At 51.8% G+C, this 19,785-nt stretch overlaps 1 protein-coding gene across 1 annotated transcript in view; it reads left to right on the forward strand.

The window, feature by feature from the left end:
* The first annotated feature begins 3,398 nt into the window (after positions 1-3,398).
* Positions 3,399-19,785, forward strand: part of DCHS1 (dachsous cadherin-related 1) — a 37,218-nt gene continuing 20,831 nt past the window's right edge. Inside the window, exons 1-2 of the mRNA XM_040258504.1 lie at positions 3,399-3,572; positions 17,855-19,765. Coding sequence (XP_040114438.1) covers positions 17,975-19,765 — 1,791 coding nt within the window. The 5' untranslated portion in view covers positions 3,399-3,572; positions 17,855-17,974. The remainder of the gene's footprint in view (positions 3,573-17,854; positions 19,766-19,785) is intronic.

The following is a 19,785-nucleotide window of genomic DNA, read 5'->3' on the forward strand; positions in this document are numbered from 1 at the left end:
TTCTCTTATTTGAAAAACTCTCTGGCGCCCTACAACACCTGCCCCTTGCCCCTGCAATAGATCTCCCTCCTCCCTGTAGTCCAGCCTTTTGAAAGAACAGGCTGCACGGCGTGTCTGCAGTTCCTCATCCCTTACCCAGCTCCTTTCCTGACTGCTGACTAGTTTCCACCCCTACTACTCCCCTACCCTGTTGTCCCCAAGGTCACCGATGCTGTCCCTCTGGCAAATCCAATGGATGATTTTCAGTCCCTGCCTCCCTGGCCTCCTCTGTGTCATCCAACCCTGATCAGCACTCCTTGCCTCGTGACTTCTTTCCTAGCCTTTCACTTGGCCTCATTGGCACTGCATCTTCCCTTTCTTCTCTCCTTTGAAGACTGTGATTCTTCTCCTCAACCTTTAAGTGCTAGAACTTCCTAGGGTCTGTCTCAGGCCCCCTTTTCTTCCCAATGTACATTCTGTCCCTGGGAAATCTTATTCACTCCCTTAGCTTCATTTACCACATTTCCCCTATAAGTCAACCCAAACCTATGATGATTTCTCATTTTCCAGTGAGAAAACCCAGAAAGCTTTTTGACCAAACTGAAAACGTGTACCTTCAGGGATGAGGCTGAAACAGCCAAAATTCTACTTCTATCAGTTAATGGACTTTATTATACATATATTTAAATTCATATATCATCACAAAGGGCTTACCAGGTGATGCTAATGGTACAGAATACTACCAATACAGGAGACACAAGAGATGCAGGTTCAATCCCTGGGTAAGGAAGGTCTGCTGCAGTAAGAAATGGCACCCCACTCCAGTATTCTTTCCTGGAAAACTGCATGGGCAGAGGAGCCTGGCAGGCTACAGTCCATGGAGTCACAAAGAGTCAGACACAACTGAGCAACTGAGCACAGCACAGGATCATCATGAAATATAAATATTTATGAATAATACATTGATTTATAAATATGGCTTTCTTTCCATATTCCTAGTTCAATAAACAATTTAATGCATCTTTTAACATGAATTAGCCAAAGCAGTATCTTCCTTATTATTAGGGTCACTTTTGCAGCCATTTTATCTATTTTCCAAAACAGATGACCTTCTCTTCAGTCTAAGTGCAGAATTTGGGCGAGGACACAGCACAATTTGAATCCACATGTAATGCAGTCATTGGAAACTTTATCCCAAGTTACAGCTCCCATTTGCATCACGCTAAGGCAGTTAGTGTTTGGCTTGCATCCTGCAAGAGTATATTCATGACCTCTAAAAATCATTTAATTTTTTGGCCTTTTAAAAATAACCTTTTAGATTTTTTTTTTTACTGAAGTATAATATTCATATAGAAAATGGTCTAATCCATAAGTGTTTGTCTTAATGAATAGTCACAGAGTAAAACATCCATATAGCATCAATCAGGCCAAGAAAGAGAACATTTCCAGCAGCCTAGAACCCCTCCCAAATACTACAGTATTGCTTTTTATAACACTGTTTATAAAACATCCTTAGAAACACCCAACACGTGCAGTTGTGAGGCTGTATTACCAGGAATAGTTATCAAAGCTGGGACTATCGATTCTGTGGCAAGTGACCTATACAGGCAACCATTATTGAGGACATTTCAGGTTAATGGGTCTTGGCCAAACAGTAAAAATAGATAGCATTTATGGACCACTTACTATGTGCCAAGTATATTTACATATTTAAATAATTTAACCCTAAGTCCTGCTTTGTAGATAAGAAAACTGAGTCAAAGACAGGTTAAGTGAATTTCTAAAAGCCACACAGCTTGTAAATGGCAGGGTCTGGACCCCAAGTCAGGCAGTCTGGCTCCAGAGTCCACAGGCTTAGTCACCATACCATACTGCCCTATCCAGTGGTTTGTTGTTCAAAATAAAGTAAATGAGAGCAAACCCTGTAATATGAGAGACTTTGTAAGGACTCAAGTATAAGGTTACTCCCTCTTTCCTTTGGTATGATTTTGGAAAAACAAAACAGCAAAAACCTCACCCTATATTCAAGCTTATATGGTATTTGCAGATGATTCCCAAATATTTATGTCCATCCCAGACCGCTCTTCTAAGCTGCAGACCTACCTAGCCAACAGACACTTCAAAGTCAGCAGCCCAAATCAAAAGTCATCATCTTCCTAAATCAGCCTTCTGCAAGCTACTCCTCCTCCTTTTGTCCAAGGCAGTGAACGTCACCACCAAACCCAGCTGCCCAAGCCAGAAACCTGGATGCTATCAAGGATTCCAGCGTCTTCTTCACTCCTCTTGAAAAAAATCACACTCCCTTCTGCTTTCATCGAAACTTATCTCTCTCCCCAGAAGTTCCTGATTTCTTTATACCACTTGCACAAGTCTCAAGTCCAGAATACCTTTAGACTAACAGCCTACACTCAGTCATTAAGGAAAGACGGAGAAGAGGGATCAAAACTCTTCCACGCCTCCATCTGATGGACTTATTTTCATTTTCTCTCTCAGTTGGCCCCTCAAGACCCTTCCCACCTCCCTGCCCAGTTTCCATCTCGCTTTTCTTTTCTGAGAAGTATATACCCTGAGTGAGACACCCATCCTAAATCCCCTCGTTCCAGTCCCTTCCATCTGGAGCCTCAACTTTGGGATAAAAGAGGAAGCGAGGAAGGGAGAAGTAGGCGACGAAAATGGGGAAAGGAATAAAGAGCACGGGATAAACAGAAGTGATCGGAGAGAATGGAGAGATTCACAAGGAAGAAGAGGATGGGCAAAGAGAGATGACAGGAAATTGGGAGGTAAGGGGATGTGGGGAGGAAACACGGAGAAAGGGACAAGGAGAAGCGGTTAAGAGGTGGGGAGACGGGAAGGGAGAAGGGCAGGCAAAGGACATGGGGAGAACTGGTGCGGTGAAGAGGTGAGGAGAGAGGACCCAGGAGAAGGGATGGAGGACAAGGGTCTGGAGAGGAAGGAACGGAGAGATGGGGCGAGAGGAAGACGATGGGAAAAGGAGAGGGGAACGGGGAGAAAAGGGTTCGGAGGGGAGGAGAGTAGAACAGTGAGGGAGAAGAGGGGACGGTGGGGGAACAGGGGGCGGGAAAGAAGACGGAAGAGCAGGGCGAGAAGGAGACGGGGACGCGGAGAGGGGAGGCGGAGAGCCGGACGGGGAAGGGGGACCGGGCGCTGGGACCGGGAGAAGGGAAGGGAGCGGGGACGCGGGGACGGCGCGGCGCCGGGGCCGGATCCGGCCGGGGATGGGGCCGGGAAGTCGAGGGGCGGAGGGAGGACGGGCGGGGGGGGGGCCGCGGCGGGGGGGGGGGGGGGGGGGGGGGGCGGGGGCGCGGGGCCGCGGCGGCGAATCTCGCATCCTCCGCGGGGCGGCTGTGGAGGAGGCGGCGCCCCGGCGGCGGCGGCGACGGCGGCGGACGGACCGATCGACGGGCGGGGGCGCGCGGACCGACGGCCGGTCGCCCGGAGCTGCTCGCGGACTGAGAGACAGCGGCGGCGGACGATGCGCAGCCCCAGGCCCCGCGCGGGCAGGCGCTGCCCCGGGGGCTGACCGCGCCGGACGGCGCCCCAGGACCGGGCGAGGGAGCCCGCGCCGCGCGGAGGTTAGTGCCCGCGGCTGCCCGGCCCGTCCGGCCGCGCCCGCCGGCCCGCCGGCCTCTCCCGGGCGGCGGTGGCGGCGACGGAGCCGGGGGCTTTGTTCTGAGCCGGAGACAATGGGGGAGGGGGGGCCTGGGCCTGCGGGACGAGGGCTAGCGTGAACGTGAACGTGGGGGCAGGGCTGGGGGTCTTTGTGCTGCGTGTGTCATCGCGTCGGGTGTGTGGCGGCGTGAGTGTGCCGGGGGTGTGGGCAGGGTGTGTGTGTGCTCCTCCGAGTGTGAGTGTGAGCGCGAGTGCATCGCCTAGTGTGAGTCAGTGCGTGTCACTGGGAAGTTGTGTGTCTGCGTGTATGTGTCTGGCCGTGTGTACGTGCGTGTCACTATGATGGGGTGTGGATCAGAGTGAGTGTGTGTCTGGTGAGCGAGTCCTTGTGAGGCAGTGTGTGTGTGTGGGTGTGTGTGGTGTGTGGGTGTGTGTGTTGCCCGCCTCTGTGGGAGCCATGTGTCAGAATGTGGAGGATGGGTGTGTGACAGACAAACTGAGACAAAGAAACTGAGGGGGGAGAAGTAAAGAGAAAGAGAGAAGAGACAGGCCAAGCCCAGGCTGGAGGCCTGTCACCCAGACTGTGTTGAGTTTGGGTCCAGGCTGCCTAGATCAGAATCCCGCACAGAGGACAGAGGGAGGTCACCACCAGCCTCGGCCCACGTGGAGGGGGTGGGGAAGGGGAGGTCCAGAAGCACAATGAACTCAGTGTGGCGTGGGCTGGGCCCGCAGCCACGGGGTCACAGGCCAGAAAAATATTGTTGCTAATGTCAACTCCTCAAATACCCACAGGGGACACAGTCACAGGCAGCACACGTCCAAGAGATGCCTTCACAGCCATCACACGCCCCCCCAGAAGCACTGTCAGAGCCAACATACGTTTACAGAAGGTGCTCTGAGAACAGTGCACACCCACAGCAGAAATGGTGCAGCCAACACATTCCCACAGGACCTCTGTCAAAGCCAGCGCACAGCGTGGCGACACGGCTGCTGCCAGCACCTCTCCTGAGACACTGCCGGAGCAGCGTGCATCCACTGGGAACCTGTCACAGCCCACCAACGTCTAGGTTGTACTTCAGGGCTGTCTGTACATAGCAGGTGTCTCAGAGACCTGACACTAACGGGATGCTGTGTTGCAGTCACTCTTACCAACACCTTTTTGTACATCCCATAAGAAACACTTTTGGGTGTCACGCACACGCCACAGACTGAGCGGTCCCAACTGCTGAATAAACTCCCGTTAAGTTAGGATGCTCACACCAAGGCTTCTTCTCACCCATAGACCTCCCAGGGTTACCCTCTGGTTCCTTGAAAACTTGGGGACTTAGATCAGTTTTTCCCTCACCCGTACCCTGCCGTGGTTCTAAGTGTCCCTCCAAGTGCAGCCTCAGTCTTGAGTTCTTCAGCTCCTGCTGCCGTCTCCTCTCCCAGGACCACTCAGAGCAACTGGTCTGTCTCTGAAATTCTGTACCCACATTCCACTCTGCCCACGGCCTCCTGAGTCCTTTGAGCTCCCTGATGCCCTCACTCCCATTCCAGTTACCCTTCAGCCTCACAGTGACCCCTTGCCCTTGACCTTTTTGCTTTTTCCTAATCTTCTCTTTCTGGCTTTATACTCCTTCCAGCTTATATGTCCAAGACCATCACTTCACCCACTCTTTGACCGCTCTGTTCTGTTATTGTCTTTAGCCCACCCGTCCCACAATGTCTCAACCCAGCTGGAATCATTTCCCAACCACACCAAGTGACGCTTCTATAAATTCACGCTTCTATAAATTGCACCCTCAACTGGGCCCTCCATAAATAAACAAATAGATGAAATATTTTCTAGCTTTTTACATCCCTTCACCTTACATCCCTCATTGTCTTCAGCAGATTGATTAGTCAACCCACTGAATCATTTATTCTGCGAACACCTATTAAGCACCTACTGTGTGCCAAGCAGTGTGATAGGCACTAGCATTACAAGGGTGAACAAAATAGACATGGTCCTTGCCCTTACGGAGCTTACAGGCCATGAGGTGAGCACGGTGGCATGGCAGCACGTAGCAAGCCAACCCAAGCCCTTGAAGGGGAACTGGAAGAGGGTTTGGGGAGGAAGTGGCATTGAAGCTTATGCTTGATAGGTAAGTAGGAGGCTACCAAGCAAAAGAGAGGCGGCGGTGAGGTGGAGTGTGTGGAGAGTGTGCCAAACCAAGGGGGCAGCACTGGAAAGCCCACATTAAAGTATTATACGTCTGAGGGGGAAAGCAATCTAATGAGCCTGGCACTGATAGCACGACGTGAGGGTGGGTCAGAGAGTCTGGGAGAGGTGAGGAAGGGTTAGTTTGAAGCTGTGGTGTGATATGATCAGATCTGTCTTACAGGGACCACTCTGACATCAGTGTGGAGACTAGAGGGAGGCATCTGAAAGGAAGGGGATAGTTGGCTTTTGGAGGAACCCAGGAGGGGATAATGCTGGGCTGAACTGGAAGAATGGCAGTAGAAGTCAAGATAGTAGGTAGCTTCAAGAATTCTTTAAGCAGTGGGGTCAGAAGGACTCAGTGACAGGATGGATGTGGGGGCTGAAGGAGAGGGAGGAAGGAAGGAAGAGCGGACACGACAGACAGATCTGATCTGTCGGCCACTGGGAAAGTTGAGGCATCCAGTTTAAATTCCCTCGGCTGTTGCAGATCCCATCCACTTCGGCCTCAGGGGACACCTCCCTCGACGAAGTGCTCTTGAGTCTTATCCATGTGTCTGGTTTCTCCCTGTGCCCTCGTTCCTCCTGTGAGCACGTGAAGAGCCTCCAGGCTCTCCTACTTTCCTACACTCTGAAATACCTGACTAGCTAAGACGCTCTCTCGCTTTGCTTCACTGCCATGTTTTGTGAAAAGCTCTTCTGCACCGAACTGTTCCCACCTCCTGACCTCACATTTATTCCTGCCCCATCTATATAACTGCTCTCCCTAAGAGAACATGATTTCTTGTTTGCCAGATTTAGGGGCTTTTTTCAAAAGTCCTCAGCTGCTTGACCTCTTGGCAGGGTCCAACATTGTTGACTGTTATTTCCTCTTTGAATCATTCATGTCTTATGCCTTTTGAACCACTATTTTATTCTGTCAACATTTGATGAGCTCTTATGTCCCAACCACACTGCTAGGTGGTGGGAATATGATGATGGAAAACACTGTTCCTGCCCTTGGCAAAGGAGACAGGCAAATAATCAGATGATGGCACAGTAGGGTGGGATCTGTGCATCCCTCGCTCAGAACACCTCCTGCCTGTCCCTTCTCTGTCTGCTTTGGGGGCACCTTTGGGTGGCACCCAGGGCTTCCCAGCTGGCGCTAGTGGTAAAGAACCCGCCTGCCATACAGGAGACATGGAAGATACAGGTTTGATCGTTGAGTCAGGAAGATCCCCTGGAGGAGAAAATGGCAAACCGCTTCAGTATTCTTGGCTGGACGATCCCATGGACAGAGGAGCCTGGCAGGCGACAGTCCATGGGGTCGAAAAGAGCTGGATACGACTGAGCGACTGGGCATGCATGCACGCTATGTGTGATTGAGTGACCCCCGAGTGTTACGATTTATTAGAGTTCTGACTTGGACCTTCTTATCATCTCACTGTATACACCCCTCTGGGTGATCTATCGCATTCATTTCCAGGGCTTTAATTATCATATGAATAAGCTGATGACTCCCAAATAACTCTTTCTTCCAGATCTCTCTTCAGACCCCCAGACCTGCAGACTTGCTTCCTTTTGGATTTTTACTATTGAGCCCATACTATAGAGTCCCCTAACATGTCCCAGACCTGATCTCATCCTTCCTTCTTCCCCCAAACCACCGTCTCCACTCAGTTAACAAGCTACAAAGCCAGAAATTAACGGTAGCCACTCTCTTCTCTACATGTCCTATAACCTAGAACCTGTTGGTTCTCCTTCCTTCCCAGCTTTCTCTGATGTGCCATCCCCTTTTATCCATGGGCTCAGCTACTTCCTTCATCTCACCATCTTTTCACATGAATTACAGCAAAAGCCTCCTAACTTGTCTCCCTAGACAAGTCTACTCCTAGTCTACTCTTTCCTCTTCCAATCCAATCTTCCGTAAAATGCAGATCCAGCCATAGCATTCCCTGCTTGCGGTTTTCAGTATCCTTACACTATCTTGGGTGAGATTTCCACATTAAGGAGGCTTCAGAGATCTGTCACGATCTGACTCTCCCCAGCCTCCCCAGCCTCATAGCCTGTCCCGTTTCCATAGTTCCCTCACATTGCAAGTCCCAGCCATACTGAATTCCTTGTCGTTCTCCAAAGACGCTGCATTCTTCCATGCTTCTGGCCCTTTAGACATACTGCTCTCTGCCTGAAAAGCCCTTTACTCCCTTTGTCTCCTGGCTGATCCCTTCCCATCCTCAGCTCTCTTCTCAGACTCTCCCTCTCCTGACCACCAGACCAGCTTGGAATCCTCTTGTCTCACTGTTGTCATTGCCTCTTTACTTTTTATCTCTCTGCCTGGGCTGGGCCGTCCTTAATGGCAAGATTGCATGTTATTCATCTTCACATCCCCAGGTTCCTCTAGAGACGCTTGGCAGTGAACAAATGAAGGAATGAGGCACCTCACAGCGCCTCCCTCACGCTCATTCACTCTTCAGAAGACTGACTGCTGGTCTCAGCTGCCCGCACAATAGAGTCACTTCCACACATGCCCACGTACCCAGTAGAGACGTTTCCAGTCCCCTCCCCGACAAGCTGTCCTTCCTCCCCCTATGCTCTCCTCTTCTCTCTCTTTCACCTGGGCTTCTCTTTTCCTAGACCCTCTTCCTCTCTCCCAATCTGTACTTTATTTCTCTTTCATTCAGCTGCCAAATATCTAATAAACACCAGAAATTTGCAGATCCAAATCTATTGGACCATGTGATTGTTGGGGTTCTTGGAGGGAATAGAAGCCGAGGAAGCTGTGACATGCTATCAGGCCACAGTACTATGGTGCTGCTCCATCTGTTCTCCTCCACCAGGCCCCCTTCCTAGGAGGTGTCATAGGCTGCCCCTTCTGCTAACAGCCCCCTCACACATACCACGCTGTGCCCTCCTGTTCCTGGCACCCAGACCCTTCCCCATATCAGGTTCCAGATACTTGTGCCATCTTCCTCTTTTTTTCTGCCTGTCAGTAGTAACAGAAGTAAGATCAGACTTTCTGATGCCCTGGCACCTGCAAGCAAAAGCCCCTCTGATGGGTTCAAGCTACTGGATCCCATCGCCTTCCTGGTTCCCTGCTGCCTGCCGCTCCCTTCAGCTCCGGTGTCTATATTTCCAGGTAATCCTCTTCCTTCTGGGCATTTCAGCCTCTGCCACTTAGGAGGGGCTTCTCACTTCCTCTGTCCCCTATTGAGAGGGCATCTCTTCCTGGCAGTCCACCTAGAACCCCCAGGACTGTTGTTTATGTTTTCCTGTCTAAGTTGCTCAATGGAGGGAGCTATTTCTTCTCAGAGCCTGGAACACACTCTCATATTCTTGGTGAGGAAGGAGGAAAGGGAGGAAAGGAAGCAGGAAAGGAGGGCTGTACTTCACACCTTCCAGTCACACCATTTATCACCTGGATCACCTTAGCTTCTCTGAGCTTCCCTTTCCTCAGTTGAATATGGAGGTAACAGTAGAGTTGCTTTGAGGATTGAGAAAGAAAATGACTGTTAAATGTTCAACTCTTAATTTAGTTCGTTCTACTTCCACAGTCTCAGTCCCTCCACTACTCTTCTTCTCCACGTCTCATTTCCCCAAACTCGTTCTTCCCGCTACATCTCCAACTTCTCTGCCTTCTCACCGGCCTCCTGTGTAGCCTGGACTCTCCTTGTGAGAGTTAGACCTTAAGACCAGGCTCTTGCTACTCATCCCACCACCCCTAGCCCCCTCACCCTGCCCTGCCTATCCTTGCCCAAGCCTCCCAACCTGTGAACACCATGAAGGCAGGGATGTGATCTGTCCAGGTACTGCTATGCCTCTACTGCTTAGTATGGTGTTTGACACATTGTAGGTCTTCAATAGATACTAATTGAATAAATGTATCAATGAATTATTGCACATGCATGCCCTGGACCCATCCCTCCTGTTTTTCCCTCTGTCTTCTAGAAACCTCCCAGCCTCCTCTGGTCATTTCCCCTCTCATCGCCTCTCCCCTCTGACCCCACGCCCACCTGACCCTCAACCTGGACTCGTAACTGCCTTGTCACTGATCACCTCTGATCCACCATGTGTGCACGCTGGAATTACTCTCCTACCCAGAGTTCTCCTCAGGCACCTTCCCTGGTCAGTTGCCTGGCCACTTCCATGACCCTTTATCAGGCTGTTCCAGGTCCTCCAGCAGAGAAGCAATGTTTTGGATGAGAAAGCACTAACTTTGGAGTCTGTCGGAGCTGTGTTCCAGATATTTCTCTGCTACCTGCTCTGAGTTTTTGTCTCCTCACCTGTAGAATAACACTTATCCCAGGGTTATTGTGAATGTCTGGCACACAGTAGCAGCCGACATTTATTGAGCCTTCACTGTGTGCCAGCCACCATGCTAAAGTTTTTGTGGCATTCTTTCATTTAACTCCCCTATCAACTATATAAAGCAGGCACTTTGATCCCCATTTTACAAAAGAAAAAACTCAGGCCTAGAAAGATTAAACAATTTTCCCAGGATTACACCATAAGCGGCAGAGTCTGAATTTGACTCAGCAGAGCCCATCTTCCTAACCACTGTAGTAATAGCCCATCCTTGTGCACTTATAAAATGCCTACTGTATGCCACATACTATTCTAACTGCAAATGCACTGTAGTGTTATTATGTTCTTATTTTATAAATGAGCAAATGGAAGCACTGAACGTTTAAGTGGTTCACCAAAGGTTACATAACTAGCAAGTGAGAAGCTGGGGAGAAATCCCAGAGTGGTTTGGCCCAAGTCCAGTCTTCGGCACTGTCCTGTCCTTCCTGACCATGACACATTGCCTCTCTTTTCTAGGTGTGCAGTAAGCACGTGTTGAAGGATGAATCTATGCTGACATCTTGTCTATGGCTAGTTCATTCGTTCCCTGTCATTTCCCATTGCAGGAGGCTTGCTCCCTTACGAGTCTCCTGAAATGATTTTCCCTAAGATCACTATGACCTTATTACTGCTAAAACCAATAGTCATTTCTCAGTCTTCATCTAACTTGGCCTCTCAGCAGCATTGGACACTACCGACCCCTCCATCCTTGTTGAAATGCTGCCTCCTTAACTTCTGAGATACGGCGTCCTCTTTCTTCTCCAAGAAGAATCAAGCTCTCCTTGGCTGCCCCTTGAATGTACTCTTCCCCAGGGTTCTGTCTTACTCTCTTTTTTCTCTCCACACATCCTAACTGATGGGTCTCTGCACCCATGGCTCTCAGTTACTCCTTGGTTGGTCCAAATCCATATCTCCAAACAGACCTCTCTCCTCAGCTTCAGACCTGCAAATCTAACTGTGTGAGGGACATCCGCATGAGAAAACCCCAACAGGCACCTCCAAAATGGCTCTCCTCTTTGGTATCCTAATGGCCCCACAGTAGTCATCAGACCAGCACTAACTGGAGTCAGGCTAGAGCTCTTCTATTCCCTCACCCTCCCTGAAAGGTCCGTGGCCAAGTCTTGTCAACCTCACCTCCTCACATTTTTCTTCTGTGCCTACTCTGTCTCAGGTCCTACTGACCTGGGCTACAAACACCTTGTCCTTGGTGCCCCTCCTCCTGTGGGTTCTCTTCTCCAGGTCTCCATTGTCTTGCTAAGTCTCTCCCTTCAGTTCCCCTGTAATTTCTGCCTCACTCCATCTTTCTCTTCTCTGTAAATCTCAGGCAATGTGGAGTGCATACTCCTGGGATAAGATCAAGGCTATGTCAGAAGGAGGACAAAAATAATCACTTCAGGTTTTGGTAAGCTAAGTCTAGATGCTAAAACTTGAAAGATAACCACAAGAAATAGAGAAATAAAATGGATCACTTTAAAGCCAGTGAAGTGATAAAGACATACTAGAAATGATAAAAACCTAATTCTGAAGAGTAACTTTTCGGGGGGAGGAGAAGACATGCAACTGGAGGGGGTACAGTCCGCAGCTAGATTAGTAATCGTTAAATAAATCAGTGTTTTAGTTAAAAAAAAGAAAAGGCTGTGTTAACTCAGGACAGTTCTTTCACTCCCAGCCCGTTTCCTCACTGAAAGGTGGGATGCCTCCCTGACCCGGGCTGTTAAGGGTGATCAAGATGATTAAATAAGGCACCGTCTATGAATTGCCAACACACTAACAGCTCAGAAAAGAAATTTTCCTTCTGCCTTCTCTGCTCACATCCGTCCCGGCCTCTCCCTGAGGTGCCTAATGGGAACCAGTCCTCGGGAGGGACAGAGCCAGGCCTGGGCACTGCCCAGCTGCCCATCCATGAGGTTGTCCAGGGGGCATCCAGGGGACCCAGCTTGTCAGCCTTCTCCTCTTCCTCCTGTCCTCACTCCTCCTTTCCTCTTTTCTGTTCCCCACACCCGCTCCCCAGCCCTAACTCCTTCCTTTATTTATGCCCCCCCCTTCACTCCAGCCCAGCTGTTCCCGTCTCTGACTTGCCTCTCCTTTCTGTGTGAACTCCTCACTCTTTCCTTTGCCGACACACACTCACTCTCCCCGAGGCTTGCTCCCAGTCATCCCCTGTGAGAACCCTCGCCTCTCTTCCTTTCTCCTTTTTCCCTGGCCCTGTACCTCCACCTCCTTTTGCCTATGGCTGCCCTCTTCTTCCTCCACTTCTGGGCCAGTCTGGCTTTTGCAGCCCCCTCCTCACCCTGTTGTCTTTCTGGTCCCTGCCCCTTCCTGGCCCTGGGACAGGAAGTTGAGGGAGGAGGCCTGCGAGGTGCCAGCTCCCCCAGCCTGCTTCCCCTCTGCACCTCGGGCCACTCCTCTTCCTCCTCCTGGAGCACCCTTCCCTTGTGGTCCCCCCGTGACTCCCCCACAGCCCACCTCTTTCCTCTCCCATGTTCCCCCTGCTCCCAGGTCCTGTAGACACACAGGCTGTGTGTGTGTGTTGCGGGTGGGGGGGGTGTGGATTGACATCACATTGCAGGCCCCAATGAACAGTCTCGCCCCTCCCCCTCCTAATGAGAACCAGCTGTGGTTCCAGAGGCCCAGATGTGGGGCTAGAGGGGGAGAGCAGGATGGAGCCAGAGGACAGAGTAACAGGCCTGGGACCGGGCGAGGGCATGTAGCAAGGAGATCTGGGCGGGGGAAGCACTGTGACCAGTCGAGGGGGAGAAAGAAGGCAGATCTGGGTAGGAGGCAGGACAGACTGGGAAAACAGACAAGATGGATGGTTTAGACCAGCTCTGGGGGAAGGGGTGGGACAGACCTGGAGAGGGAAAGAGACAGGAACAGGGAGGAGGAGCAAGTCTTGGGGAAGAAGCAGTGAGAAACCCTGGACAGATGGGGAGATGGTGCTGAGAAGAGAGTTGGAGAGAGGATGAGACAGTCTCGGGAGAGAGTCTGGAGTTCGAGTTTGGAGCTGGAAGCCCTGGAGCAGGAAGTGATGAGGCACAGTCCAGACAGGCCCCAGGGACCTCAAGGTCACAGCTGCAGCCGCAGAGCTGACCACGAGTGCCCCGGCAGTGTGTGTGAGAGCGTGCCGGCGTGTGGGTGGGTCTGCCAGCGGGAGTCTGCACAGGGGTGAATGTGGTCTGTCTGTGTCCATGAGAGGAAGGGTGTGTGTGTGTGTATGTGCGTGTGCTTGTCTACGTGAGGCCTGTGGGAAAGTGTCTTTCTGTGTGTGTGTATCTATGTGGACAAAAGCATTCCTGTGTGTGTCTGTACATGTGCCTGCATGTGTGGATAGTGGAGGAAGGTTCCAGGTGAATGAATGCGTGTGTGTGAGTGATAACCTGCTTCTCTGTATGTGTGAGGAAGGGTATCTCTGTATATGTAAGAGTAGCCTGTCTATGTGAGTGTGAGTGTGTATGGAGTGTGCCGGTCTGCCCATACTCGAGTCTGTGCATCTGTGTGCCTGGCTGTGTGTGGGCCTGTGACTTCATGAGGAGGCACCTTTGTGCGTCCACTGTGAGGGTGTATGCGGGAGTTTGCATTGGACAGGGACCCAGGATGGCACCAGGAGGGCACCAAGGTCTGCACGACTTGGGAGAAGGGACATCTGCCTGGGCCTGGATGCCTCCTCAAGGCTGATCACTCACCTGAGAGTTACCTCACATCATTCATGCATCTTTTCATTCAGAAAACATGCTGATCATGTGCATGCCCTGTGCTACACAAAACGGTGATTCAGATACAGTCCTGGCCCTCACACAGCTGACATTCTGTCTCTGGGTGCAGAGAACCCTAATACAGAATGTAAGAAGTACATTGACCTCACTGTCCGTTATCTTCTCTGCCCACCCTGCTTTCTCTGCTCTAACTGATTAAATGAATAGGACCTGTTCCTAACCCTTGACCCATACCCCAGTCTCAAGGCCTAGATCCCCGCCCCTGGCCGCTGCACCACCTCTGTACACTGAGCCTCTCCCCTCTCTGGTCAGGCCTGTGCTCACGCCGCCCTTCTTGTTCTCAGTTCCTCTGATCTGTTATTCCATGTGGCAGCTCCTTAGGCTTTGCAGACTTGAGCTCTGGGAAGAGGGGTCTTAGTGAACCCTCCAACTCTGAAGCCAGGATGAAGAGCCTCATCAGGAATGGTGCTGGGAACCCAGGCGAGAGCACCTACAAAGTGCCCAACTCTGGGCTCCCATTTCCATCACCTGTGATTTTCACAAAACCGCAGATACTAGGCATTACCATGGCCGTTATATGGATTAGGAAAATAACATTCAGACTGGACTCAAACTTCAGGGTCCCAGCTCTTTTCATTGTCTCACACAGATGGGAGAGATGGAGTTGGAAGTATAAGTAGAGGATCAGAAGTTCTCATCCCTGAGGAGGACAGGAAGTCCTAGAGCAGAGCAAATCTCAAAAGACCAAAGGACACACTTCAGTAGCCACTTCTGTGGCCACAGTTCTGACCGTGGTGCCTCAGGGGCACAGGCTCACACGCATCTGTGTGTGACAGAGTTGGCATGTCCAGGGACACTTCCCCTTCTGTCAGTAGGTGAGGGTGGTAGTGTGCAGTTATGAGATTCTGGCCATTCATTCTGCACTGATTGCCTGCTCTCACGCTACCTCTACCAAATGCTGGAGAACCTGAGACTAAGACCCTCAAGCTGCTGCCCTTAGGGATCTTCTGATTCAGCATGGAAGGAGAGGAGAGATGGGCGGACACATGAGCAAAACAAGGCTGCTATGCAGTTTGTTGTCAGTGTGCACCCAAAGCAGTGAGAGCCCAGTAGGCTACTCAGTAGGCACTGCAGGAAGGTCAAAGAGATAGCATAGAAACATCCACAGAAGACAGCATCTTGAAGTTCGAGCAGGAGATGGCCAGTTGGACAGGATCTTTAAAGGATATCTCAGGACGAGAGCATAGTTCATACAAGGCAAGAAGTTGTGGGGGGAACAGGTGAGGGGTTTAGTGTAGGAGCGCAGGCTGCAGTGGGGGAAAGTGAATGTGAGGCATAGTGGAGAGATGGTGGGGCTCGGGTCAGGAGGGTATATTAAGGGGGTTGGGCTTTGTCTTGTGAATAGACATTCTATACTTAGTGTCCATGAACCCTTAAAACTGCAGACACAATTTGGGTGTATGCATCTGTTTTCTTTTTATCCAGAGTGGGCAGCAGTTCTCTGCCATCAGTAACGGCAAACCAGTGGAAACCTTTCGTCAGGGGTGGTTTGGTGAGAGTTGTGAGGATAGCTCCAGTCAGGAGGACGCGGATTAAGGGGTCCAATCCAGGAGGCACAGGGAGGATAAAGGACCGTGGAAGGAATCGAAAGGAGGGATGACAGTGCTTGGACTTGGACAGCAGCAGTGTGAAAATGGGAAAGTGCAGGCTTGAGACGTGTCTCACTGAGATAGTCAGGTTTTGACTGAAGAAGAGCAAGGAAAGCAAGGAGAGTTTCTGAGTGATGATGCTGTTCACAGGAAAGGGAAGGGAGGAACAAAATCAGGTTGAGGTGAAGGTTAGGAATACCTTGTAAGGGAGTCTCTTTTCTGGGGGGTTACATGTCTCCAGCACTCTCCAGAGCTGGAGATTGCAAAGTCATCAGCAAATAGACATAAAATGATCAATACTAAAGCTGAAGCTCCAACACTTTGACCATTTGATGCAAAGAACCAACTCACTGGAAAAGACCCTGATGCTGGGAAAGAATGAGGGCAGGAGGATAAGATGGTTAGATAGCATCACCAACTCAATGGACATGAGTTTGAGCAAACTCCAGGAGATAGTGAAGGACAGGGAAGCCTGGAGTGCTGCAGTCCATGGGGTCACAAAGAGTCAGACACAACTGAGCAACTGAACAACAAAGAGAACAAAACGACTGATAACATTTTTAATTGAAGGCATGGGAGAGGATAAGACCACCAAGGCAGTGTGAAAAGTGGGAAAGCGTGTGGCCCTGGACTGAGTCCTGAGGGGCACCAGTGTTTAAGGGCAGAGGAAGAACTTGCCCGGGAGACTGAAGAGTGGGCATAGAAGCACAATGGAAGCAAGAGGTGGAGTGTCACCGTGTGAAGCCAAGAGGGCTACGCTTCAAGAAGCCAGTGATCAGTGACTCAGTATTTCAGAATGATGCAACAAGACGAAAAAGTGTCCATTGGATGCAGAGGGTAGCGATGGTTGGAAGCTTAGTGAAAGTAGTGTCACGGGAGAGGAAGCCTCTCTGCGTAGATGGAGAGAAAAGTGAGAAACTGGGGGAAGTGAACAAACCTTTCTCCACTGATTCTGCTCTCACTCAGTCACTGAAGGCCTTCCTGGGACGTTAGGCCTCCTTCTCCTTGAATATCAGCAGTATTTGAAATGCTGTCTCCCTTAGCATCGTTGACACCACCCTTCCCTGGATTTCTTTCTCTCTCTTTGGCCAGTTAAGGATGCCTTTGTTCAGCTAATGGTTCGGGCCAGAAATTTGCCCATCATCCTTGACTCTTCCCACTCCCTCATCCTCTGCCTTCAAGCCGTCATCAAGCCCTGGCCATTCTACCTGCTAAGCCTCCCACAGAGCTATACACTTCTCCCCATGTTCATTGCTGACGGGCATCCGAGTCTCCTTCAGAGCCACACCCTGGCCTGCTGTGTCGTGAGGGCTGTCCTAAGATAACTTCCCCATCTGAGTGATTCTGTGTTTACAAAGGGGCAGCACTGGTGATTTTCACAAGATGTAAGTCATGTTGCAGTACCCTCTCTTAGAATCTTTCATGGCTTCCATTTGTCCTCAGCATAAAGTTCAAATCATCAGTATGGCCTCTGAGCCCCTGCCCCATTTCATACCCTCTGCCTGAGCACTCTACACCTCACACACCCGCCCTACCCACCCCCAGCCACTCTCAGCCCTTTCTTGACAGTAGACTCTAAGCCTCCCTCTCTGCTCCTTCTTCTGAGTCATCCCTCATTTCTCTGTTCCCCTTCTCTGCCCACCGTTGTCTAGCTAACACCTACATTAAGTAGATCCTGACTTGAATGCTGTTTCCTCGGAGAAGCACTCACTGACTCCTGTGATCAGCCCGTCCTTGCTCTCACAGCTCCCTGCACCTCTCCCTCGAGGCCCACATCACACTGCTAATTACTTGTCCAGTTCCTGGACTGTTTTCTTTATTCACTGGTATGTCCTCAGTTTCTCTACATAGCAGGTACTCAATCTCTTGTTGAATAGAGAGGGAAGTAGAGCCAAAGGGATGGGTGTGTATGTGTGTGTGTGTATGGGGGAGAGGGAAAAGGAGACAGAGAGAGACTTCAACATATTTAAATGTTAATAGAAGACTGGCAGAGAGGAAAAGGTTGAGGTTCAGATGACATTGCCAAGCACATGGTTATTGAGGTATTAGTCCTGAATGAGAAGAAAAATGAGAAAGAACTGGCCACATGTTTAAGTCTAGAGATGGAAAGAAGGGAATCTGAAGACATTCAGACCTGAACAATAGGAATAAAACAATCTGCTGGGGGCTGGTGGGGTTCAGGAATCAGGATGGATAGGACCTGGCAGCTAAAGGCTGTGGTGGATCCTGAGGAGTTTCCCGGGCCCAAGATGGTATGAGGCAGCATGAGGGCCCTACGGGGAGCTGAACACACTTCAGTCCTGGTGTGGCCTGGACCCCAGCCTCCCTGGACTGTTGATTCCTCCCTCATCATGACTTTTTTCCTTCTGATTTTCTCCCAGGTCAGAGAGTGTGAGCTGGAGCCAGGGTCCAAGTTGGACCTGATCCAAAACCTGAGATCAAGCTGCTCCTGGAGCCTGGCCTGGAGCTGGATCCCAAGGCACAGCTGGACTGGCCCTGCCATGCAGAAGGAGCGGGGCACTGCACCTTCGTGCCCGGGCATGCAGATCCCCAGGCCCCTCCCCCTGCTATCATTGCTGATGCTGCTGCTCCTGGGGGCGGGGGCGCCAGGTGCCTGGGGTCAGGCTGGGAGCTTGGACCTGCAGATTGATGAGGAGCAGCCAGCGGGCACGCTGATCGGGGACATCAGTGCAGGGCTTCCAGCGGGCACAGCAGCACCTCCCATGTACTTCATCTCTGCCCAGGAGGGCAGCGGTGTGGGCACGGACCTGGCCATCGATGAACACAGTGGGGTGGTCCGTACAGCCCGTGTCTTGGACCGCGAGCGGCGGGATCGCTACCGCTTCACTGCAGTCACTCCCGACGGCGCCACTGTGGAAGTTACTGTGCGAGTGGCTGACATCAATGACCACGCTCCGGCCTTCCCACAGGCTCGGGCTGTCCTGCAGATACCTGAGCATACAGCACTTGGCACCCGCTACCCACTGGAGCCTGCTCGTGATGCCGACGCTGGCCACCTGGGAACCCAGGGCTATGCCCTGTCTGGTGATGGGGCTGGAGAGACCTTCCGGCTGGAGACACGCCCTGGTCCGGATGGGTCCCCAGTGCCTGAGCTGGTAGTTACCGGAGAGCTGGACCGAGAGAACCGCTCCCACTACATGCTGCAGCTGGAGGCCTACGACGGTGGTTCACCCCCTCGGAGGGCCCAGGCCCTGCTGGACGTGACACTGCTGGACATCAATGACCACGCCCCAGCTTTCAATCAGAGCCGCTACCATGCTGCGGTGTCTGAGAGCCTGGCCCCCGGCAGTCCTGTCTTGCAGGTGTATGCCTCTGATGCCGATGCAGGTGCCAATGGGGCTGTAACTTATGAGATCAACCGGAGGCAGAGCGAGGGTGATGGACCCTTCTCCATTGATGCGCACACGGGCCTGCTGCGGCTTGAGCGGCCGCTGGACTTTGAGCAACGTCGGGTCCACGAACTGGTGGTGCAGGCGCGGGATGGAGGGGCTCACCCTGAGTTGGGCTCGGCCTTTGTGACCGTGCATGTGCGAGATGCCAATGACAATCAGCCCTCCATGACTGTCATCTTCCTGAGTGCAGATGGCTCCCCCCGTGTATCTGAGGCTGCCCCCCCAGGCCAGCTTGTTGCTCGAATCTCTGTGTCAGACCCAGATGACGGTGACTTTGCGCATGTCAATGTGTCCCTGGAGGGTGGAGAGGGCCACTTTGCTCTCAGCACCCAGGACAGCGTCATCTACCTGGTGTGTGTTGCTCGGCGGCTGGATCGGGAGGAGCGCGATGCCTACAACTTGCGAGTTACCGCCACGGACTCAGGCTCACCCCCACTGCGGGCCGAGGCTGCCTTTGTGCTACATGTCACTGATGTCAACGACAATGCGCCTGCCTTTGACCGCCAGCTCTACCGACCCGAGCCTCTCCCTGAAGTTGCCCTGCCTGGCAGCTTCGTGGTGCGGGTGATGGCCCGGGATCCTGACCAGGGCACCAACGGTCAGGTCACCTACAGCCTGGCCCCAGGCGCCCACACCCGCTGGTTCTCCATAGACCCCACCTCAGGCATTGTCACTACGGCTGCTTTGCTGGACTATGAGTTGGAACCTCAGCCACAGCTAATCGTGGTGGCCACGGATGGGGGCTTGCCCCCTCTCTCCTCCTCTGCCACAGTGAGCGTGGTCTTGCAAGATGTGAATGATAATGAGCCACAGTTCCAGAGGACTTTCTACAACGCCTCGCTGCCTGAGGGCACTCAGCCGGGAACCTGCTTCCTGCAGGTGGGTAAGCCCCCCAACAC

The sequence above is a fragment of the Oryx dammah genome, unplaced genomic scaffold (genome assembly GCF_014754425.2).
Source record: "Oryx dammah isolate SB20612 unplaced genomic scaffold, SCBI_Odam_1.1 HiC_scaffold_17, whole genome shotgun sequence".
NCBI lineage: Eukaryota > Metazoa > Chordata > Mammalia > Artiodactyla > Bovidae > Oryx > Oryx dammah.